Below are 25,405 nucleotides of genomic sequence, written 5' to 3' on the forward strand. Positions count from 1 at the left end.
GGTCTGTAGCACATCTGGGACATATGTACTGGATTTATCCTCCGGTTCTAGCTTTCTGGACTCAACTGTGTGCTCATGTGTCTTGAATGTTGCGAAGCCAAGCCAAGATGTGCATGAGAGATTCTTTTAAAAAGAGCATCTGTTATGGGGGGAAAAAACTATTCTTGACACTTGGCTTAAGCCAAATCCCCCTACTGTACAACATTGGCAGTCCACTATGATTACATTAAGCATGCTGGAACAGAAAGATGTTCATGATCTATCCTTGGTACAGGGATATCGCCTTCTCCGGTGTTGGTCCCCATTCTGGGACCTCACATGCTTACAGCAGAATACTGAATGGCTAACCTGTTAATATCTCCTGAGTAGGCTGTGAATTGATGGGTTGGTGGACAGGTGGGTGGGTGGGGGGTTTAATCTGTCTAATGTCCTCGTGACTGGCAGTGGAGTATCTTGATACCACTGTGTAAGTCTTGCTGCATTGAGTTTTGGCATTGGCCTTTGTTGCTTTCAATAAAAATATACTTATTAAAAAAAAAACATAAAAAAAATAAAGTAAAATACACCATCCTGTACCTATTTGCAAATATAGTAACATAGTAAGTGACGGCAGATAAAGACCTGTGCGGTCCATCCAGTCTGTCCAACAAGATAAACTCAATTTACTTGATATGCGATAACTTTATATATATACCCGAGTTTGATTTGTCCTTACCTTTCTCAGGGCACAGACCGTATAAGTCTGCCCAGGACTCTTCTGGTACTAAACATTCTGAAGCTAACGTCGAAGCCCCTTAAAATTTACACTCAAGCCCATCCCTATCTATTCAATCACGATCAGGGTGTAGACCGTAGAAGTCTGCCCAGCACTGGTTTTGCTACCCAATTACCAGCGTCGCCACCCAATCTCTGCTAAGATTCCATGGATCCATTCCTTCTAAACAGGATTCATTTGTGTTTATTCCATGCATGTTTGAATTCTATTACCGTTTTCATCTCCACCACCTCCTGCAGGAGGGCATTCCACATATCCATCACCCTCTCCGTGAAAAAAATACTTCCAGACATTACTCCTGAGTCTGCCCCCCTTCAACCTCAATTCATGTCCTCTAGTTCTACCACCTTCCTGTTTCCAGGAAAGGTTTGTTTGCGGATTAATACCTTTCAAATATTTGAATGTCTGTATCATGTCACCCCTTTTCTCCTTTCCTCCAAAGTATGCATCTCCTCGTACAGTTTACAATGTAAATCCCATACCATTTTTGTAGCTTTTCTTTGCACTGCTTCCAGTCTTTTTACATCCTTAGCTAGATACGGCTCCAAAACTGAACACAATACTCCAAACATATTCAAACATATACCACCTGATATTCAGCAGGCAGCGGGCAACACTTTTAATGTCCACCACCAGCGTTAAACCCAGATAATTCAGTGCCAGGTCATATCCAGCTACTGGCACTGGATATCTGGTTTTATTTTTGGCTTCTAAAACTTAACCAGTTAAGATAATATTCAGCACCTGACCACTTAAGTTAAATCGGTCATAGATAGGACTGCTATTTGTGCAGCCTGATTTAACTAGTTGTCTTATGTAGTCAGGCACTGAATATTGGCACCTAACCTCATAATTCTCCCAAGTTAGCTGTGAATATTCAGCAGAAATAACTGGTCGAGACCCACTGAATATTTGTGGTTAGTTTCAAACAAGCTATTTAACCGTCAGTGACTGTTTCTGGCCTGTTAAATAGCTTTGAATATCAGCCAGATATATCTTTTACCCATTGTGATGACCTACTAGTACTGGTCTCAAATAAACGCAAAAAAAATGCCAGAAAAAAAAGGGCAAATCTGTGCACAAACAGCCAATCCACATTATTTATATCCCATTGTGGGCGCCGAATGGTGCCAGCTTCAAGAAATATATACAGTATATACAATTAAGGTACAGTGGTGAATGGAGTCTAACCCATTATAAAGACCTAGTGCTGATCTTACAATTACCTATATCATCAATGACAAAAAAATAAACAATCCAAGCGCCACTGGGGGTGGGGGGAGGTTTACATATATTAAAATCAATTGAAAATGATAAAATATATGAAGACCAAGAGCAATATCATGAGCCAAGTAAAAGAAATATCCTGCAGCTTTCTGAACAACTCCTTAACTCAAGGTAGGTAAACGAATGAAAATTGCAGTCAAGCTGTGTAAGACTATTTCTTTTTTCTTTAAAAACAGTCTAATTTTTAAAAAAAAAGTCCCTTTTAAGAAAAAGAAAAATTACCTATAACAGGTACACTGTGAAAATAGCAGATCATTAGTCTTACAAACTCATCCTCAACATTTCTCAGTCGCCTACTCCCAATTCGGAACTCGGCAACATACTTTTAAGTATAAACTGGCAAATTAACCAGGAACTTATATAATAATGAATAATAGCAAACAGAAATTGAGGCAGGCTGTGGAACTGCTTCTACTGCTCAGGATCTCCCAGATACCTGGAAAAGAACCTACACTTATTATTATTATTATTATTATAGCAGCATTTATATCCCACATTTTCCAAATATGTTTGGTTCAATGTGGCTTACAGAAGAAGATATCAGTGGTAGAAAGTTACATTGTGGCTTACAAAAGATATCAGAGGTGGAGAGCTGCATGTGGAAATACAATGGTGATTCTTACATTTAAGATGAACAAAAGATATCATTGGTAGGGAGTTAAAAGGAAGTATCTGGTGTCTTACATAGCTATTTTGCACAGAAGTTATCAGAGGTAGAGAGTTATATTGTGGACGCGCCTGGGTAAATTGTTACAATTAATATGAACAATAGGCATGTAGTTACAGTTGAGCTGAACTGTAGGTAATTGTCATGAGTGCTTCAGTAGACAGAGAAGGGAGGGGGTAGGGGAAAGGTAGAAAGTTTTTATTTAGTCATAATCCGTCAATTCTATATGGTCAGTTGTAGAGCGAGGTTGGCTCGATTTTGTTGTCTGTGGGTAGGAACTTCTTGAATAGGAAGGCCGTGAGGTGTTTCCTAAACATGGTGTGGGGTGTTAGGGACCTTAGCGATTTTGGCAGGGCATTCCACATCTTGGAGCTTTGGTAGGGGAAGTTCGCAGCGTGAATGGATTTGTAGATGAGTTTGTGGCAACTGGGGTAGTGAAGGGTCAGGTAATTCCTCACTCAGTATGTTCTTGAGGGGTAGGATGATCATTTCTGATAGGTAGGCAGGCACTTCACTGATTGTGAGCCAGACCATGGTACAGAGTTTGAAGGTAATGCAAACTTTGATTGGGAGCCAGTGTAGTGCTTGTAGTAGAGATGTGTCTCTTTTGTATCTTGGTTTCCTGAAAATGAGTCTGGCTGCTGTATTTTGGACTGTTTGGAGTCTCGTTATGATTTGCTCTTTGCAACCTGAGTAGAGAGCATTGCAGTAGTCTAGGTGTATAAGAACATTGGATTGAACAATGAGTTGAAATACTTTAATGAGGAAGTTGTTTCTAATTCTCCTGGGTTTCCACATCATGTGCAATGTGTTCTTTATAACCTCTGTGACCTTGGGTTCAAGCGTCAGTGTTTGATAGATGATTATTCCCAGTAGTATTAGGTTCTCTGAGAGGAGATAAGTGGTCCCTTCGATGGTTATGTTGGGTGGGAGGTTTTGTTTGTTTGGTGCTGTTATTACCAGGAATTGAGTCTTTTCTCTGTTGAGTTTAAGCTTGAAGGCAGTGGTTCAGTTTTCTATTGTGTTTAGGCTTCTTTTCTCTCTGAGATGTCTGTGATGTCGTTTGATGTCATTTCCGAATGGGATGTATATGGTCAAGTCATCTACATATATGTAAGAGTTGAGTCCTTGATTTTCGAGAGTTTTGGCTGGAGTGGTCATCATGATGTTTAAGAGAATTGGCAAAATTAAGGATCCTTGTGGGACTCCTGATTGAGCTTTCCATGTAAAGGAAAGTTTGTTTTTCATTTTGACTTGGTATGATCTCTTAGGAATTGCTCGAACCATTGGAGAACTGCTCCATTTATGCCGATTTTATTGAGTATTCTTATTAAGGTGCTGTGGTCAGCCATGTTGAATTGTAGTAGTAGTAGTAGTAGTAGTAGTATGTTCCTGCCTTGACTGATTTCTCTTCTGAAGTTGGCGATGAGTGCAGTTACTGTTGTTTATGTTCTGTGGCGAGATCTAAATCCTGATTGAGAGTCATAGAGTATTGAGAAGTTGTGAAGGTATTCTGTGAGTTGATTATTGACAATGCTTTCTAGTAATTTGGCAATAAGAGGTATAAAAGCCACTGGTCTGTAGTTTTTGATGTTATTTTTGCTTCATTTGGGATTTTTGGGGATAGGCGTTGGGATGATGTCACCTTTTTCCTCAGGGAAGACACCTGCAGTTAGTAGCTCAGCTAGGTAGGTTGTGATACTTTCTAGGAACTGGACGGGAAGTTTCTTTAGTAGGTAACTGGGGCAAATATCCAGAGATCTGTGGGATTTGGTTGTTTTGAGAAGTAGTTGCCGAATTAGTGTCGTATTTGGAGGTGTGAATGATGACCATGATCTGTCTGTGTCAAATGGCTCTTCACTTCTGGTGAGTTCATCTGAGTACAGCTCCAGGTCAGGGTCATTTATCAGGAAGGAGGCTCTCATTGATGTTAGGAGTGAGTTTATTATGCTGTATAATTTTTTTGTGTTTTTGTAATCTGAGCCAATTATTTGCCTGTAGTGGTTGAATTTGATTGTTCTCAGTTTCGCTTTGCATTGTCTGAGTTTTGATTTCCAGTTTGTTTTGTTTTCATCTGTTTTGTGTTTCTACCATAGCCTTTTGAGTTTTTTGCATTCTCTTTTGTGTTCTTTTAGTTTGTCATTATACCATGGGTTCATATTGGTTCTGAATGTTTTCTTCATTTTCAAAGGTTCAATGTTGTCGAGGACTGTCGGGCATCTGGCCTCCCAGGATGTTAGGAACTGCGAGGAATTGCTGGATAGCAACCAGGAAGTGGAATAAATGTTGTTCTAGAAGGTTTCATTGTTGATTCTACCTCAGGATACGTAGGTTGTATGGGTGATTGTGGTTTGGGTTGAGGCTTCTTTCCAGTTGAGGGTCACGAGGAGTTGGAGATGGTCCATCCATGGTGTTTCTTCCCATTTTATGTCCTTGTGTGTTATGTGGTGGGTTTCTGTGAATTTGTAGGCAATTAAGTCGAGTGTGTGGCCTTTCTTGTGGGTAATTTGAGGGGGAGGGGGGTTTGGACGTTCCATTGTTGAAGGAAGTTATAACATTCTTTGGCACTTGTGTCTTTCGAGTTTTCTAGGTGTATGTTTAGATCACCAAGTAGCAGTATGTTTGAGTGTGATAACCATGTGTTGGAGATGAAGTCAGTGAATTCTTGATAGGAGTCTGAGTGTTTTCCTGATGGTCTGCAGAAGAGGATGCAGCAGAGTTGATCTTGGAGTGTGTTGTCTCGTATTGTGCAGGATAGTTTTTCGAGCCGAGGGGAGCTGAATTTGGATGTGAATTCCATTTTGAGGGAGAATTTGAAGATAATTGATCTTCCGACTCCTTTTTTCTTGTGTCTTGTGGTGTGTATGATTTTGTATCCTGGGAGGCAGATATCATTTAGAATGGGGTCGATTTCATGACAGATCCAGGTTTCCATAATGAATAGTGCTCCTAGGCTTTCCTCCTCTTTCCAGTCACAGATGATTTCTGTTTTTCTCACTACTGATCTGGCATTTATGTATGAAATAGATATTGGTAAATATGTGAGGGGAGACTTCTTGCATTTAATTTTGATGAGGTTGTGCTTGGCAGTTTTGTTTGGTTTTATATTTCTGTTGTTTTTGCATTCTTGTTTCTGTAGATTCGGGCTCTATATGTTGTTGTGTGGTAGTGTGAGGATAGGATGTGCGTGGGGAATGATTGGGATATTGTGCATGTTGTCTGTGTTGAGGTTGGGTGTGCTGTGGATGGGGGGAAGTAGGAGTAGTGCGATTAAGATTGCTTTGAGGTGTATGTATTTCTTGATTATGGTGTTGGTAATTTTCTCTGAAGTTTATTTTATGACATTCCTTTCTCACCACTTGGGTCAGGGTTGCTGTCTTTGGGCTTGATCTAGGTTGGGTGAAGGGGAGAGTGGCTGGGGGTAGCAGGAGGATAAGAACGGAGCAAGAGGGTGTATCATAGGGTGGCACTGTGCAGTGATGTGGCAGTGGAGCAATGGAGAGGAATCTATTGGCTCCTCGGTGGGTTGTCTGGTCAGATTTTGTGATCTATGTATGGGACTAGTGGGCTATCTTTAGGGTAAGCAATTTTGTGTTATGCAGCTGTATGCAGCTTCTAAATTGTATTTATATGATCCTATGCAGTCATTGTTTTCAATTCTGGATACTAGATGAAGCTTGCTTCCACTTGAGAGAGATACTGTTTTTTAAATCTATGATAAATCTTTACTTGCATGAACACAGTACTCTGGAATCTTCTAACCTATTAATTTTGTTACCCTTTTTTCAGGAATCTGAAGCCCTGTTTCTCAGAGCTATTAAAGTCAATCCAAATTCAGCTAGTTACCATGGTAATCTGGGTAAGAACACTTTATGCAGTAATGGTACATTTTTCTCTAGTGTAACGTAATTTGACAGTGTGGTTTTATTGTTTTAATAATGCTAAAACATTTTCAAGCAATTTTATGAGTTACTGTGATACCAGTGAAAATAGAATACACAGAAGAGTATATTGCAACTCACTATAAAATGTTTAAAATTTGTGGGTTAGATGTCTAGGCTTCAAGCGACAGTACTCCATTTTCATTCACCACTTAGTGTACCCCCTACGTTTCCACCATCTGCTTATAAAACAGGAGTTATATAAACAAGAGCTGAAGTTGATTTTCCATATTATATCATTTTATGAAATGTTATAGTTTAATGAATATCAGTACTGAAATAATAGAAAATTCTTAACCAACTCAGCTGACTCCGTTAATTTCCTTTGAAAGATAATCAGCTATATAGTGTAATATAAAGTTACAGCAGGGAAGATTTTAGAAACCTTAAAATGTATACAGTAGTGATTTGGGGTATCCTTGTTCAGTACAAAGATAAAAACATCAGACCTACCATTTTCTTGTAAATTGATTTTATTTTATTATGAATTTTTGTTTTATCATTTATATTTCTTAACTTTCTGAGTCAAATATTACTAGATCAGTATGAAAACATCACAGTCAGCATTTTCTTTTTAACATTAGCCATGGCATTTAAATATTTTACATATATTAAGCACCTTTGTCTGCAGAAATGGTGATGATTATATGTATACAGTGTTATACAGATAGCTGACAATATTCAGCAACTACATACAGCTCTACAAATACATTTAGGATAGCCTTTTCACTGGTCTAAATTTATCCATATAGCTATAGGGGATAGTAGCTGGATATCACCAGCAATTTGTAGACTTAAGTGGAATGCTCATACTCTACCCCAGCACTATCCAGATAGTACTAGGACTGTCTGTAAGAATTACCAGCAACACTATTCTTATAGTGCCAGGGGTTTTCAACCCAGTCCTCGGGGCACACCCTGAAAACCCTGACTGGCTGGATGTGCCCCGAGGACTAGATTGAAAACCTCTGGTATAGCGGTTATTGCTATAAGGATAAGTGTTTTTGAACAGCGGGCCTTACGTGAATACATAATAAATGTAAACATAACAAGCAGGAAGCATTTACTTCAGAGTTTTGATCTATCAGGGCTTTTAGAGTCATCTGTGGATCGTCTTCCCTCAAAGGCCACCCTCTTGGTTACATTTCTTGTTGAAAGAAGGCCAAACAATAACCAGTGTGGTTTAATGGTGAGGTGGAAGAGGCAGTGTGAAAGCCAAAAGAGCATTTTTCAGAAAATGGAACACAGGGATGAGCACAAGCACTGCCAACTTAGATATTTTAAAAAAAAAGTAGTAAGGTAAGCCAAGCGAGACTTCAAAAAGCAGCTTCCTATTTAAACAGGAACTAATGCTAAAAAATCTTCATGTATATCTGATGCAAAAGACCCATGAGGCAATTGGTTGGACTTCTGAATGACGAAGGGGTAATAGGAGTGCTCAGTGAGTATAAGGTAACAAAAGATGAGGAAAACAATTTCTTTGCCTTGGTCTTTACTCAGAAGGATGTTGGGATCACACCTCCACTGGAAATCTTCTATGATGATAGTGATTCGAAGTGACTAAAACACATCACTGTAAGTTTAGAAGATGTAATATATCAAATTGACAAACTCAAGGGCAACAAATTACTAGGACTGGACAACATCCACGCCAGAATCTTGAAAGAGCTCAAACATGAAATTGCTAATTTATCTGTAATCTAGCATTTAAAATTGCCATGATAGCTGAGGATTGGAGGATGGCCATTATAAATGCCAATGTTTTAAAAAAAAAGGGCTCCTGGGGTGATCCTGGAAAGTAGACCGGTGAACCTGTTGTCTGTGCAGTGCCAAATAGTTGAACCTGTATTTAAAAAAAATTACTGATCATATAGGTAAACATAGTTTAACACTAGAATTACTAGAGGAGTCATTTTAACCCCTAACAAAATTAGATTGTTTACCTTTAACTAATTTATGAACAAATTATTTCATGATTGGTGTTTTACATGAGATGTACGTTTCAAGGGGTTAGCTACTGTACTTTCCAAGATATGAGGTCACACCTGAAAAATTGAAGAGGTCAGATTGACCCCCTTTGACGTTTCAGCCATCTTACTGTGGCTTTCTTCAGGGTGAAGTAAGGGGAGTCTGTGTAGGGAACTGTTTTTGGGTTTGTTTGTTTGTTTGTTTTTGTAATACTTCTCAATCTGGATTATTTTAAGTGGCAAAAGTCATTGATCTCTGTCTATTAAATTTACCATCTCCAGAGGGAACATGGAAGGTCACGCCTCTCCTCAAAAAACCTTCACTAGACCCTACCTGTCCCTCCAACTACTGCCCTATTTCCCTCCTGCCCTTCCTCTCCAAGATACTTGAACGTGCCGTTCACAGCCGTTGCCTTGATTTTCTCTCCTCTCATGCCATCCTCGATCCGCTTCAATCCGGTTTTCGCCCTCTACACTCGACAGAAACGGCACTATCTAAAGTCTGTAATGACCTGTTCCTTGCCAAATCCAAAGGTCATTACTCCATCCTCATCCTCCTCGACCTATCCGCCGCTTTTGACACTGTCAATCACAACTTACTTCTCGCCACACTATCCTCATTTAGGTTCCAGGGCTCTGTCCTCTCCTGGTTCTCCTCCTATCTCTCCCACCGTACCTTCAGAGTACATTCTCATGGATCTTCCTCCACCCCCCATCCCGCTCTCTGTTGGAGTTCCTCAGGGATCTGTCCTTGGACCCCTTCTTTTTTCAATCTACACCTCTTCCCTGGGCTCACTGATCTCATCTCATGGTTTCCAATATCATCTTTATGCTGACGACACCCAGATCTATCTCTCTACACCAGACATCACTGCGGAAACCCAGGCCAAAGTTTCGGCCTCCTTATCTGACATTGCCTGGATGTCCAACCGCCACCTGAAACTAAACATGGCCAGGACCAAGCTTATTATCTTTCCACCCAAACCCACTTCTCCTCTCCCTCCACTCTCTATCTCAGTTGATAACACCCTCATCTTCCCCGTCTCATCTGCCCGCAACCTCGGAGTCATCTTCGACTCCTCCCTCTCCTTCTCTGCACATATCTAGCAGATATCCAAGACCTGTTGCTTCTTTCTCTATAACATCAGCAAAATTCGCCCTTTCCATATCATCAAGCTGATCAATCCATAGACTGGTGGGTTGTGTCCATCTACCAGCAGGTGGAGATAGAGAGCAAACTTTTGCCTCCCTATATGTGGTCATGTGCTGCCGGAAACTCCTCAGTATGTTCTCTATCTCAGCAGGTGGTGGTCACACACAGCAGCAGCTCTGGCTAGGCCTCCAAGCCTAATTTTTAGGTTTTGTTGAGTGCCTGGGGTTGAGGGCTCTTTTGAGCAAGTGCAAACCTGGTGGTGCCAGGTCCCTCCTTTTCTCCCCCCTCCCGCTGGCTCCGTTAAAAAAAAAAAAAAAAAAATTTTTGAACGTCCTTAAAGGCGTTTATTTCGACGTTTATTTAAGCGTCTATTGCAGCTACTCACTGGGACACCAGGTCGTTACAACTCGGAGCGGACAGCAGGTAATTTTTACCTTTTTATAGCGGGCAGGGGGTTCCCCGATTCTTCTCCTCGTGGCATATGGCGTCGGAGGGCGAGGGCACAAAGGGTCGCTCCCCGGGTCGCTTGAGCGCTTCTAGAGGGGATGCGGGGGTCTTCAAGCCTGATTCGCCCTTGTTAGGTGACAGTTTCGTGACCGATGAATGTCCCGGTCCTTCCTCCGGCGTGGCGGTTTTTCCCGCCATAAACGCCCATCCCCCGCTCCTCGCCTCCGCCATCTTGGCCGGCCACGTGGCTCGGACGGCTTCTTCTTGGGCCGCCCTTGAGGTTGGAGACATTAATGCCATGAACGCCCTTAATTTGGGCGACGGCACAAAAGCGGCTAAAGTTAAGAGCCGTTCTTCCCGCGCGGCTCCTTCGCGGAGTTTCGCGCCGGACGCCATTTTGGATGCGCAGCATGTCTCTCCCCCGCTGTTGCGAGCGCCGGTTGAGGGTGCGTCTAGGGCTATTGCCCAGACTGCGGAAGTGCACAGTCTGGGGGGTTTCTCCCCCGAGTTTGTTTTGCTGCTGCATCAGGCCTTCCTCATGCACAACGCTGCCCCTGCTCCCTCGTCTGGTAAAGAGGTTGAGGTTCCCAGAGGTAAACGCCCTCGGGTTGATTCCCAGGCCTTGGAGGAATTTGTCTCCTCCGATGTAGATGAGGGCAGCGTGTCTGAGGTCTCCCAACGGTCCTTTGCGGATTCCTTGGTGGAGACGGATCCCCGCTCGGATGGAGCGGATGACCCCTCTGCAGCGCGGCTTTTTAGCCCAGAGGATTTGCCCAACCTGTTGTTACAGGCCATGGACACTTTGAAGATTTCCTCTCCGGAGGACGTCTCTCCCTCAGCCCCTGTTGGCTCTGCCATTATGCTGGGGACGAAGCGCCCGCCTAGAACCTTCCACGTGCATGATGCCATTCACACCTTAATTTCGGCTCAATGGGATGTCCCAGAAGCGAGCCTTAAAGTGGCTAGGGCTATGTCCCGCCTCTATCCTTTGGCTGTGATTGAACGTGAGGCCTATCTGTGGCCTACCGTGGATTCTTTAATCACTGCGGTGACTAAGAAAACGGCGTTGCCGGTGGAAGGTGGCACGGCCCTAAAGGACGCCCAAGACAGAAGATTGGAGGCGGCCTTAAGGTCGTCCTTTGAGGCGGCTGCTTTAAGTTTGCAGGCCTCAGTTTGCGGCTCCTATGTGGCCAGGGCGTGCCTGACTATGGTGCAGCGGGCTTCCCCCTCGGATCATTCCTTGAGGGCTGATTGGCCGGCCCTGGAATCGGGCTTAGCCTATTTGGCAGACTTGCTGTATGATGTCTTGAGGGCCTCAGCGAAAGGCATGGCTCAGACAATCTCTGCGCGGCGGTGGCTTTGGCTGAAACATTGGTCTGCTGACCACGCCTCTAAATCCCGCCTGGCTAGGTTGCCTTTTAAAGGCAAGCTGCTCTTTGGGGTCGAGCTGGACAAAATCGTGACCGATCTCGGCACGTCTAAGGGCAAGAAATTACCAGAGGTCGGGGCTCGGGCTAGTACTCGTCCAGGTACCTCCAGAGGACGGTTGCAGGAAGCCCGTCGGTACCGCCCGGGCAAGTCGGGTTCCTCTGCCCCCTCTTCCTTCAAGAGGAATTTCTCCCCCAAGCAGCATTCCTTTCGCAGAGACCGCCGTCCCGGAGGTGCTCCCTCCGGTCCTCCCCCAGGGTCTCGTACCCAATGACGGGGTCTTGGTCCACGCCCCAGTGCAGATTGGAGGACGGCTGTCCTCGTTTCTGGGCGAGTGGACCACAATAACTTCAGACGCGTGGGTGCTGGAAGTCATCAGAGACGGCTACAAACTAGAGTTCTGCCGACCCTTAAAAGACGGGTTTGTACTCTCTCCCTGCAAGTCTCCGGTCAAAGCTGTGGCAGTGCAGCAGACCTTGGACAATCTGATCCGCCTGGGCGCGGTCGTTCCGGTGCCAGAAAGTCAGCTTGGCAAGGGACGTTACTCCATTTACTTTGTGGTACCAAAGAAAGGAGGTTCTGTCCGGCCTATCCTCGACCTCAAAGGGGTCAATCGGGCCTTGAAAGTGCGGCACTTTCGCATGGAGACTCTCCGCTCTGTTATAGCGGCAGTGAAGGCAGGAGAGTTCCTGGCATCCTTGGACATCAAGGAAGCGTACCTGCATATTCCCATCTGGCCTCCTCATCAACGCTTTCTGCGTTTTGCAGTCCTGGGACGACACTTCCAGTTCAGAGCCCTCCCTTTCGGGTTGGCTACTGCTCCGCGGACCTTTTCCAAAGTAATGGTGGTCATCGCGGCCTTCCTACGAAAGGAAGGGGTACAAGTCCATCCTTATCTGGACGACTGGTTGATCCGAGCCCCCTCTTATGCAGAGTGCGGCAAAGCTGTGGACCGGGTAGTTGCTCTTTTGAGCTCCCTGGGATGGATCATCAACTGGGAGAAAAGCCAGCTGCGCCCGACTCAGTCCCTGGAGTACCTGGGAGGTCGATTCGACACCCAAGTGGGCAGAGTGTTCCTGCCAGACAATCGGATTGTCAAACTTCAGGCTCAGGTGGACCAGTTCCTAGTAGCCTCTCCCCTTCGGGCTTGGGACTATGTGCAGCTGTTGGGCTCTATGACGGCCACGATGGAAGTTGTGCCCTGGGCCAGGGCTCATATGAGACCGCTTCAACACTCTTTGCTGCAGCGCTGGACTCCGATGTCGGAGGATTATGCTGTGCGCCTTCCCTTGGACCCAGCAGTGCGCAAGGCGCTGAGCTGGTGGATGCAGACAGACAAGTTGTCTGCGGGAATGCCTCTGGTGACCCCAGAGTGGATTGTCGTCACGACGGACGCCTCGTTGTCGGGCTGGGGAGCCCACTGCTTGGGAAGGACAGCGCAGGGGCTCTGGTCTCCTGCAGAGGCAAAGTGGTCTATCAACCTCCTGGAACTCAGAGCCATTCGGTTGGCGCTTTTGGAGTTCATCCCGGTACTGGTGTTGAAGCCTGTACGGGTCCTGTCGGACAATGCCACGGCTGTGGCCTATGTCAACCGCCAGAGAGGTACCAAGAGCGCCCCTCTAGCCAAGGAGGCTATGAATCTTTGCCAGTGGGCGGAAGTGAACCTGGAGCAGCTTTCAGCGGCCCACATTGCCGGAGTCATGAATGTCAAGGCGGACTTTCTCAGTCGCCATACCTTGGAGCCCGGAGAGTGGCAGCTATCTGCTCAGGCGTTCTTGGACATCACGAAGCGCTGGGGCCAGCCGAGCCTAGATCTGATGGCGTCATCGGCCAATTGCCAAGTGCCGCGCTTTTTCAGCAGAGGACGGGACCCTCGATCCCTGGGAGTAGATGCTCTTCTCCAACAGTGGCCGACACAAGAGCTTCTCTATGTGTTCCCGCCCTGGCCCATGTTGGGCAGGGTGCTAGACCGGGTGGCAAAGCATCCCGGCAGGGTAATCCTGGTGGGTCCGGATTGGCCCAGGCGTCCCTGGTATGCGGACTTGATCAGGCTCTCAGTCGACGATCCTCTGCGGCTGTCAGTGGAGCAGGGCCTGTTACATCAGGGTCCCGTGGTGATGGAGGATCCCTCCCCCTTTGGTCTTACGGCCTGGCTATTGAGCGGCAGCGTCTGAGGAAGAAGGGCTTCTCAGACAAGGTCATCGCCACTATGCTGAGAGCGAGGAAGTGCTCTACTTCTACTGCTTACGCCAGGGTTTGGCGTATCTTTGCAGCGTGGTGTGAAGCAGGCTCACTTTCTCCCTTCACTGCTCCAATTTCTTCAGTGTTGGCGTTCCTGCAAGAAGGTCTGGAGAAAGGCCTGTCGCTCAGTTCCCTTAAAGTCCAGGTAGCGGCTCTGGCTTGCTTCAGGGGCCGCCTGAAGGGTGCTTCCCTGGCTTCGCAGCCAGATGTGGTGCGCTTTCTCAAGGGAGTTAGTCACCTGCGCCCTCCTCTGCACTCAGTGGTGCCTGCGTGGAATCTCAACCTGGTACTAAGAGCATTGCAGAAGCCGCCTTTTGAACCCTTGTCAAGGGCATCTCTGAAAGACCTGACGTTGAAAGCAGTCTTTTTGGTGGCTATCACTTCAGCCAGAAGAGTTTCCGAGCTCCAGGCGCTCTCATGTCGAGAGCCTTTTCTGCAGTTCACTGAGGCAGGAGTGACTATCCGCACAGTGCCTTCCTTCCTGCCCAAGATTGTTTCTCGCTTCCATGTGAATCAGCAGCTCTGTCTCCCTTCCTTTCGTAGGGAGGACTACCCAGAGGAGTACTCTGCTCTTAAATATCTGGATGTGAGACGAGTCATCATCAGATACTTGGAAGTGACCAATGATTTCCGGAAATCGGATCATCTGTTTGTCCTGTTTGCAGGTCCTCGTAAGGGTCTGCAGGCTGCTAAGCCTACAGTGGCAAGATGGGTCAAGGAAGCCATTGCAGCGGCTTATGTGGCCGCGGGGAAGGTGCCGCCTATCCAGCTGAAGGCTCACTCCACGAGAGCTCAGGCGGCCTCGATGGCAGAGGCCGGATCCGTCTCCTTGGAAGAGATATGCAAGGCGGCAACTTGGGCTTCGGCTCATACATTCTCCAAGCATTACCGTTTGACTGTGGCTGCACGGGCGGAGGCCCGGTTTGGAGCTTCAGTGTTGAGGTCAGGGATTTCAATGTCCCGCCCTGGGTGAGTACTGCTTCGGTACATCCCACCAGTCTATGGATTGATCAGCTTGATGATATGGAAGGTAAAATTATGTATAATCATACCTGATAATTTTCTTTCCATTAATCATAGCTGATCAATCCATAGCCCCTCCCAGATATCTGTACTGTTTTTATTCTGGTTGCATTTCAGGTTCAAGTTTAGTCTTCAGTTACTTCAGAAAGACTTCGTGTTCAAGTTTTTTTTTTTTTTTCACTTGGATTCTTCAAGAGTTAAGACGAGTTTGTGTTACAGTGAGCTGCTGCATTCCTCTCCCCTCCGTTTTACGGGGCTGGATTGAGACTTAAATTCTGCCGGCACTCCCTCCCGCTTCGTGCGGCTGTAGGGCAGCTTTGTACCCCTCCCGCTTCGGCGGTGTTAGGGTCAGTCAGCTCCTCCCGCGGTTGCGGTTGCAGGATAAGCCAGATCCCCCCGCATCGGCGGGTGTGGTGTCCCTCCCCCGCTCCGCGGGGATGAGCTGGACGGATTCCCCTCCCCCACTTGTGTGGGGATGAGCTGGGTTAATTCCCCTCCCCCGTTTCGGCGGTGGTGAGCTGGGCAGAGTGTCCCTTCGTGGGTGTAATTCTCTAAGTGCTGAGTCCTGCGGATGGAGCTTTGATATCGACATACTGAGGAGTTTCCGGCAGCACATGACCACATATAGGGAGGCAAAAGTTTGCTCTCTATCTCCACCTGCTGGTAGATGGACACAACCCACCAGTCTATGGATTGATCAGCTATGATTAATGGAAAGAAAATTATCAGGTATGATTATACATAATTTTACCTTCCTTTCGAACACACCACCCGAACTATCATCCACTCTCTCATTACCTCTTGCCTTGACTACTGCAAACTACTCACTGGCCTCCCACTTAGCCATCTATCCCCCCTTCAATCTGTTCAGAACTCTGCTGCACGTCTTATCTTCCGTCTGGACCGATATGCCCATATCACCCCTCTCCTCAAGTCACTTCACTGGCTTCCGATCAGGTACCGCATACAATTCAAGCTTCTCCTACTTACTTACAAATGCACTTGATCTGCAGCCCCTCACTACCTCTCTACTCTCATCTCCCCCTACGTTCCTACCCGTAACCTCCGCTCACATGTCAAATCCCTCCTCTCAGTACCCTTCACCACCCAGTGGCGTACCAAGGGGGGTGCGGTGGGGGCGGTCCGCCCCGGGTGCCAGTGAGTAGGGGGTGCTCCGCTCCCGCCGCCTCCCGTGGCCGTTCCCGCGGCGCAGCACATTTAAAAAACCGGCGAAGCAGCGTTGCAGGAGCGCCTCGTGCCCTGCTTGTAAAAAAAAAAAATCAAATCTCCTTCCCCTCCTTCTCCTCGTCTTGACGTCGACTCGGGCCTTCCAATCAATTTGATTGGAAGGCCCGAGTCGACGTCAAGACGAGGAGAAGGAGGAAGGAGATTTGATTTTTTTTTACAAGAAGGGCACGAGGCACTGCCTGCGACGCTGCTTCGCTGGTTTTAACGGGACTGAGGTGGGGAAGGAGAGGGGCGAAAGGGACTTGGGTGGGGGTGTTCAGCGGGGAGAAGGGGAGGGGAGAAGGGGACTGGGGTGGGGGTGTTCAGAGGGGAGAAGGGGACTGGGGTGGGGGTCTCAGAGGGGAAAAGGGGAGGGGAGAAGGGGACTGGGGTGGGGATCTCAGACAGGGGAGGGGAGAAGGGGACTGGGGTGGGGATCTCAAAGGGGAGAAGGGGACTGGGATGGGGGTGTTCAGAGGAGAGAAGGGGACTGGGGTGGGGGTCTCAGACAGGGGAGGGGAGAAGGGGACTGTGGTGGGGGTCTCAGACAGGAGAAGGGGACTGGGGTGGGGGTCTCAGAGGGGAAAAGGGGAGGGGAGAAGGGGACTGGGGTGGGGATCTCAGACAGGGGAGGGGAGAAGGGGACTGGGGTGGGGATCTCAAAGGGGAGAAGGGGAGGGGAGAAGGGGACTGGGATGGGGGTGTTCAGAGGAGAGAAGGGGACTGGGGTGGGGGTCTCAGACAGGGGAGGGGAGAAGGGGACTGTGGTGGGGGTCTCAGACAGGAGAAGGGGACTGGGGTGGGGGTCTCAGAGGGGAAAAGGGGAGGGGAGAAGGGGACTGGGGTGGGGATCTCAGACAGGGGAGGGGAGAAGGGGACTGGGGTGGGGATCTCAAAGGGGAGAAGGGGACTGGGATGGGGGTGTTCAGAGGAGAGAAGGGGACTGGGGTGGGGGTCTCAGACAGGGGAGGGGAGAAGGGGACTGTGGTGGGGGTCTCAGACAGGAGAAGGGGACTGGGGTGGGGGTGTTCAGAGGGGAGAAGGGGGCTGGAACTGGGGGATGAAAAAAGGGGCAGAGAGAGAGAGAGGGGACAGATCCTAGATGGAAGGGGGGGCGAGAGGGAGGGCAGACCCTGGATGGATGGGAGAGGGGAGGGCAAATGGTGGATTGAAGGGGCAGAGAGAAAGGGCAGGCAGTGGATGGAAGAGACATTAGAGAGGGCAGACACTGGATGGCAGAGAGAGAGAGAGAGAGAGAGAGTGAAAGATGCTGGATGGAAGGAAGACGGTGAAAAGAAGATGAGGAAAGCAGAAACCAGAGACAACAAACTGTAAATAAAATATATTTTTTTATTTTTTTTGCTTTAGGATAAAGTATTGTAGATGTGTTAAATGTTTATAATAGAACATGTAAATAAGGTAATCTTTTTATTGGACTAATTTTAATACATTTTGACTAACGTTTGGAGAACAAAACCCCCTTCCTCAGGTCAGGATAGGATACTGTAACAGCACTATACTGTAGTGACCCGTGGACGGAGGTTTTGGCCTCTGAAAGCTAAATGTATTAGTCCAATAAAATGGTATTATTTTACTTTCTATATTTGTTTTATTTCTATTTGTTAATTTGTAAACCGCCAACTCCAGGCTCCGCCCTTTCTGCCTCGCCTCACCCTATGCTTGGAATAAACTCCCTGAGCACATACGCCAAGCCCCCTCCTTGCCCATCTTCAAATCCTTACTCAAAGCCCACCTCTTCAATGTTGCCTTCGGCACATAACCATTTACCTCTATTCAGGAATTCTAGACTGCCCCAACTTGACATTTCGCCGTTTAGGTTGTAAGCTCCTTTGAGCAGGGACTGTCCTTCTTTGTTTAATTGTACAGCGCTGCGTAACCCTAGTAGCGCTTTAGAAATGTTAAGTAGTAGTAAAACTATCCTCTGCCATTTAAAAAAAATGTGGTGAAACTGAGGCAAGGAGACAGTTCCAAGACAACAATTGGATAAGAACTCAATGCCTTTATTGTGATTTTATATGCCTGTGGCACCTACAAACCAAATGGTCTTTCTGTGGGCCCCAGATTTTTCATTGACAGTATGCCACAGCTTCAGATGTTATGGCCAGTCCAATTAGAGCAGCAAGCAGATCCCTGAAGTAGCCTAGTGGTCAGTGCAGTGCACTGTGGAGAATGGGTCCCAAGCCCATATTCCACTCTGTTATACTTGTGGTGGAAAGTGTCAGCCCCCCAAAACCCACCAAAAACCTACTGTGCCCACATATAGATGACACCTACAGCAATAAGGGCTATTGTAGTGGTGTATAGTTGGGTACAGTAGGGTTTTGGAGGGCTCACTATACAATATAAGAGAGGAACTGTGAGATGTGTACCTGGGAGCCTTTATATGAAATCTACTGCAGTGCCCCCTAGGGTGCCCCACTGCTCTGCTGGGATGTCTGTGTGGCCAGTCTACTAAGAGTGCTGGCTCCTCCTATATCCCAGTGGTTTGATTTTGTGCATTTTTCACTTGGATGGGATTTTTTTTTCTTTCAAAAATTAGACCAAAAGATAAGCTCACAGAGCACAAAAACCTCTACCAAGTGGCCATTTTGGGGGGGAAAAATAGACGTTTTGCTGTTTTGAAAATCGCTATATTCACACTATTCGGTTTCTGGACATTTTGAGCAAAATGTCCAAAGTTGGACTTTAGACATCATATCACAAATGCCCTTCTATGTCACCCTCCATTAAAAATAAAATCCTTTTTTCTACCTTTATCGGACATTTAATTTTTTTCTAATTGTGTAGGTCGCAGACTCTGTGGTTCCTTTTTTTTTTTTTTTTTTAATTTGTACAGTCTTTATTAAGCATTGAAACATCCCTATTCAAGAGATGATACTACATGAGGAAAACAATCATGTAAGTAATTTCAAACAAAGTAACCCCAATATATACCCCATCCAGTTGCAGGAAAACACTTTGGAAACAACGTTAATTTCAATGCTGCCAATTTCTCAAACAGTGACCCCAAGTTTATGAAGTTTTGGTGAAATACCCTTACCCCAGCACCCATCGAACCCTCCCAACTGAACCAACCCAACTCCCCACCTTCCCCAGCTCATCCCCCCTACTCCTCCCCCCTAACATATGCAGTGCTTCAGAAAAGGCTCCCATATCGCCTCCCACTTCGCCTCCATATGACTTCGCACAGCCCGAAGTCTCTCCATTTCACATATGAACCACAATTTGTTTAACCATCTCGTCAGAGGTGGGGCATTTGTGGATTTCTAATGTGCAGTTATCACAGCTCTCGCCGCCACCATTGCTTGCCTGGTCAACAATGCCTGAGACTTAGTAAGACCTCGTGGGTTTTTTGCAAATATAAAAAATTCAGGAGACCATTTAATAGGCCTTTGAAACCAAGTTTGCAATCTGTATTGTATAGCTTTCCAATAGGCCTGAATTTTAAAGCAAGTCCACCAAATATGCCCCATGGTACCCTTTTGACCACAACTACGCCAGCACAATGGTGAAACACCAGGAAACATATGATGCAACCTAACCGGCGTCAAATACCACCGGTATAGCACTTTAACTACATTCTCCTGAAAAGGAAGTGAAATAGAAATCTTGGACCAACCATTCTCAAAGAAGGACCAATCACCCTCGTCAATATTCATCCCCAATTCCCGCTGCCACCGCTCCCTGTGAGCCTGGTTAGGGCCCAGCTGTCTACGTTGATAAGAGTACAAGCAGGTAATGAGGCGCCTAGTAATTTTAGAATCCTCACAAAGGTCCTCAATAAATGAATCCTCAAGCACTATGATAGCCTGATTCTCCTTTGATGTAAGAAAATGCCTCAACTGACAATAAGCAAACAACTCATTAAGTAAAATGGGATATTGTTCTTTCAGAGAATCAAAAGAAAACCAGACGGCCTTCATCGAATAGCTGACCCCAGGACACCAGACCCAAAGATCCCCACCGAGAAAAGGGCCCTGCAGAAACACCAGGAGAAAAGAGTGGGTTATTCGCTATTGGTGACAATTTAGAAAGCACCGCGTCCGGCTTAGCAAATAGCCCATCCCAATAAAAAAAAAAGTAGAAAAAAATCGATGAGCACAGATCCTTAAGCAAGGATCTATGTTTACGGAAGCCACATCAAAACATGAAGCGGGCACGAGCCCACCTCAACCTGTTCCAATTTCACCCATAACTTATGGGGATGATCCTGATACCATTCAAAAGCCGCTCGCACCTGAGCCGCTTTATAATACCACAAAACATTTGGGACACCCAGACCCCCCTCCTCCAATCCTTATACAATAAAGCCCTAGGCAACCAAGGGCGCTTTTTAGCCCAAACAAAACGAACCAATTTATCTTGCACTCCCGCCAAGAAGCCCCTGGAAACTCTAAGAGGAAGAACTTGAAAAAGATACATCAAACGAGGTAGTATATTCATTTTTAATACCACAATTCTACCCAGCCAAGTCAGATCAGTAGCATCCCACCTCTCTGGATCTCTATAAATAGCCCTCAAGAGAGGAGGATAATTAGCCGAAAACAGCTCTGAGAAGTTAGAAGTAATAGTGACCCCTAGATAAGCTATACCTCCCAATACACATTTAAAAGAAAATGATTGCTGGATAGACTCCAAAACCGGATGGGAAATTCCAATCGCAAGAGCCTCTGACTTATTCATATTTAATTTGAAACCTGAAACTGATGAATAGAGCGACAAGCACTTCATCAAATTGGGCAGAGAGATCAACGGTTTTGTCAAAGAGAGAAGCACATCATCAGCAAAAATCGCCAATTTGTATTCCCTATTGCCAACAAGAATTCCTGATATATTAGGATCCGACCGAATGTACATCGCAGGAGGTTCCATGACCAATGCAAACAACAATGGTGAAAGAGGGCATCCCTGTCTAGTCCCTCGGGACAAAGAAAACATCGGGGAATTACTGCCATTAACCCGAACACATGCCCTAGGTGATGTGTATAGAGCCCAGATCCATCCACAAAAACCCGAACCAATTCCAAATCGATCCAACACTTGGAACATAAAAGGCCAGTGGACTCTGTTGAAGGCCTTTTCAGCATCCAACCCCAATAAACAAACAGGAAGGTCCCGTTTCTTAGATGTGTGGATCAAATTAACCATTCGGCAGACATTGTCCATTGCCTGACGATAGGGAATAAAACCCATCTGATCTGGATGTATTAAGTCAGGAATAACTTTTGCAAGACAGCCAGAACCTTTACCAAAATTTTTATGTCAGAGTTTAATATAGAGATAGGGTGATAAGAGGCACAGTCGGTCGTGTCCTTAACCCAGTTTGGAAATAACTGCTATCCAGGCTTCCATCATAGAAGAAGGTTATCAATAGAAATCAAACAAAATAAAATATGGAAAAGAAAATAAGATGATACCTTTTTTATTGGACATAACTTAATACATTTCTTGATTAGCTTTCGAAGGTTGCCCTTCTTCGTCAGATCAGAAATAAGCAAATGTGCTAGCTGACAGTGTATATAAGTGAAAACATTCAAGCATTACTATGACAGTCTGACAGGGTGGGAGGATGGGGGTGGGTCGGAGGTATGCATGGGGACATCAAAGCATATCATTGATATTCTAACAGGATGGGTGTGGATAGGTGAGGGGAGGGTGATCAACAGAGACATACAGCTTTATGGTTTATAATGGGCTAGGAACCCCAGATCCTTGTTAAGTCCTTTCTGTTGGGTGTTAAAATATTCAATCATTCTGACTTCAAAGGTCTTACGTTCTTTTATGGTTTTAAAGTTACCTTTCAGTATTCTCACTGTGAAATCACTGGTACAGTGTCCTGGTTCTGTGAAGTGCTGTCCCACCGGGATGGGGGCCCTACTGGCTGTATTGTTCATGTGATGTCTAGGTAAATTGAATCTTGTCTTAAGCATCTGGCCTGTTTCTCCAATATAGCATCCTTCGTTACATTTTTTACACTGAATGATATATAACACGGCTACCACACTCCTATCATAGAAGAAGGAAACTCATCTTTCACTAAGATCTCATTTAGAAGCTCTGTCAATATGGGTGCCAATTCCCCCCCGGAATGCATTATAAAAGTCATTGGGCAACTTTTCTTTATTCAAAAATGACCTTTTCTAGTTGTATTTTGAATGTTTTGTTCAAAATGTCCAAAGTTGGACTTAGATGTCATATCAAAAATGCCCCTCCACATATAAGCTGTTATGATGTACTGGTGTACTGCAGTAGAGGCAGATGATTAGCAGTTTCCGTACAACAGAGCAGTGAACTCTACCAGTAGTTCCCAAACCTGGTCTTGGAGGCACCTCAGCCAGTCAAGTTCTCAGGATATCCACCGTGAACATTCACGAGCGATTTGCATGCACTGCTCCCACTGCATGTAAATCTCTCTCATGAATATTCATGGTGGATATCCTGAAAACCTGACTGGCTAGGGTGCCTTCAAGACCAGGTTTGGGAACCACTGGACTATACTGCTAAAACAACATGGAATACTGGTAAATAAAAATATTTCATAAAGCAGCATTAAAGATTACTAGTCTTCTACTCTTCCATGACTTAAGCTTTCAAGCACACAATTTTTATTTGGCAGCATAAATTGCTCTTATGCCACCAGGAAATTCCTTAGTTTGGAAATAAACTATTTTAATGTTGTTCTCAAGTGATTGGCAAGATTGCACAATACACATTATTGAAAACTATTGCTAATGCAAACTCTTTATTGCTGTTTCAGCTGTGCTGTATCATCGCTGGGGCAATCTCGAGGCAGCCAAGAAACACTATGAAATTTCTTTGAAGCTTGATCCCATTGCACCTGGGACTAAAGAAAACTATAGCCTCCTCAAAAGAAAACTGGAACAATTGCAAAAGAGAGGCCATATCTGATGTCTTCTGGTCAGGCCGTACATGCATGCTGTGTACTATTGTTGCATGGTGCTTAATGGAACTGATAAAATGGTTGCATTCCCACAGATCTCAAAGAACTACAGCACCAGCAATGGACGTTATACATGGATGATGTGATTTTTCCATTGGAAGTATTTAGTTTTCAGTAGTTATGAATTTTGAATTTTCAGGAAAACAAACAAATCTTGAACTGCTGTCAGGTTTTCAGAAAACCAAACTTAGTCAAGAGTGTGAAATTAATTCAAGATAGACTGTAACTTACTCTTTAGTACCTGACAAAATCATGTACATTTATTTTTACTTGTATCCATTCATATTTCTTTATTTTCATACTGTTGATGTCCTGTTACAGCAGAAGCACATAAAAGAATGGATTTTCTACAAATAAATCTACATTCATTCATTCTTAAACATTGCTAGAACTATTCCTGTACTATGTGATCGATTGTAGGTCTTGGCTTATCTGTCCTTAAACTGTAATAGTTTTTCTTATAAAGTAAAATACTTGTGATAATTTGTTTTTCAAAACTTTTGTACCTATTTCTTGCAGTACTCAGGCAGTCATGAGGTATATGTAAAAGTCTAAATCACCATTTTATAAAGCCTGGCTATGCATGTCTCAAACCCGAGTGCATGCAAATGGCAATGGGGTGTGGTCTGGGTGTGTTTGGGGCAGGACAAGGGCATGGCAAGTTAATAGACATTTTTATCCCCCATTTCAGAAGGGGACAAAACATCTATATTCTAAAAGATTAATATTGGGAGTTACACCTGCTACCAAGTATGCTTAGGTGTTGGCACACTGCTCCTACTAAACAGCATTCCACCAGAAGAATATGGGGAGGTTGCCCCTTTAATTCCCCAGTGGTTCCTCCCCCCCTCCGCTACACCGGCAAGGAATGCCAGTCTCTGTAACAGCATTAGGAAAATATACACTTATATTTCTAAAATGGCAGGGATAAAGGTGTATGTTTATATTGCTATTCTACTGTTTATTTGCTGGTTTTCAACCTGTGGAAATTTAACATTTGTTTTCTAAAATGGATATTTATGCAGCTCGCAGTTGGCGCATAGATGAGTATTTCTTCTGTATTTTAGAACAGCCTCTACGTCAGCAGATTCTGTTCTAAAATATTAGTGAAACTTGAGATGTCCTGACCTCATCTTGTCTAAAATGGGGCTGCCCATGAGCTACTCACATTATTCTGAAACACTTGCCTTGTGATATATCTTTTGCTATATTCTTTATATAACAACTTCTGAAGGAAGACTGGTGGTTGTCCTGCTTCATATAAGATAGTTTTATTTTATGAGGAGATTTGAGAGTGCTAACAATAAGGATGGATGCATTTTTTTAAACTTTCAGGTACTGTACTATGTGCTGTATAATATACGTGATTGTAAATAGCATTTTGCAACTTTGCATGTATTTCACATTTTACTACAGAGACAGAGTGCTGTGACCTACAGCTAATTCAAGACACTAATTTCCTTGACAATGAGCCATATTTCTGTCTGGATGTTTATGAAATGTTTGAAGAATTTGAAGAGTAAGAGATCATATTATTTAAATATCTTGGATATTTGTCTTGTTCACTAGAATATTCAGTATTTTTCTGTAGCAGAAGTGTAATGTGTATTAGTTGAAAACTTTGTGTAATTTGCTTTGTTTACAAATAAATGTAATTGGATACTTTGAAAATGCACATTGATACCAGCAACAGAAGGGCCAAACATGTTTTTCTGTCTGGCATAAACTCATTGATTCATTGAAACAAACAAGCCTGCTAGAATCCAACTTTGCATTCTGATTTGGATAGATGCATATGGAGACAGATTAGCAAAACAAACTGCCAGCTTTGTTTTTTGTGTAATCAATATGATAAAGTTTAGAAACTAGAATTCTGAAAAGCAGTTTCGAACTGCCAGTCTATCTGTAGAAACCCAATTTTTTTTGCAAAAGAAAATAAACATTGATGTAGCTGGACAGTGTAAAGTTCCTGTATGTGAAGAAATAGGGAAAGGGTGATAAGTGTGTGGAATGCCACCCTGTGGCAACTGCTGGAGGCTAAAATAGTAACAGGCTTACAAATGCATTAGAACAAGCATAAAGGATCTTTAGTTGCAAAAAGTACATTGAGATAACTATCCCCATGGCCTCCAGTGTTGCTAGCAGAAGCAAGAACTAAGTTGATACGAAGAGTAAATATGAAAATGGTGATAGCCAGATTGATCGAACAAGCTAAACGTTAGCTCAACAGTTTCAAGTGGATGAGACATGCTCCCTTATTGTGCTTT

At 44.9% G+C, this 25,405-nt stretch overlaps 1 protein-coding gene across 2 annotated transcripts in view; it reads left to right on the forward strand.

Moving 5' to 3' along the window:
* Window positions 1-25,036, forward strand: part of LOC115469062 (protein O-mannosyl-transferase TMTC4-like) — a 162,684-nt gene extending 137,648 nt beyond the window's left edge. For both annotated transcript variants that reach the window (XM_030201344.1, XM_030201345.1), the window contains exons 17-18: window positions 6,519-6,588; window positions 22,935-25,036. In XM_030201344.1, coding sequence (XP_030057204.1) covers window positions 6,519-6,588; window positions 22,935-23,086 — 222 coding nt within the window. In that variant the 3' untranslated portion in view covers window positions 23,087-25,036. The remainder of the gene's footprint in view (window positions 1-6,518; window positions 6,589-22,934) is intronic.
* The last annotated feature ends 369 nt before the right edge of the window (window positions 25,037-25,405 follow it).

Source organism: Microcaecilia unicolor, chromosome 4 (genome assembly GCF_901765095.1).
Source record: "Microcaecilia unicolor chromosome 4, aMicUni1.1, whole genome shotgun sequence".
In the NCBI taxonomy this organism is placed as follows: domain Eukaryota; kingdom Metazoa; phylum Chordata; class Amphibia; order Gymnophiona; family Siphonopidae; genus Microcaecilia; species Microcaecilia unicolor.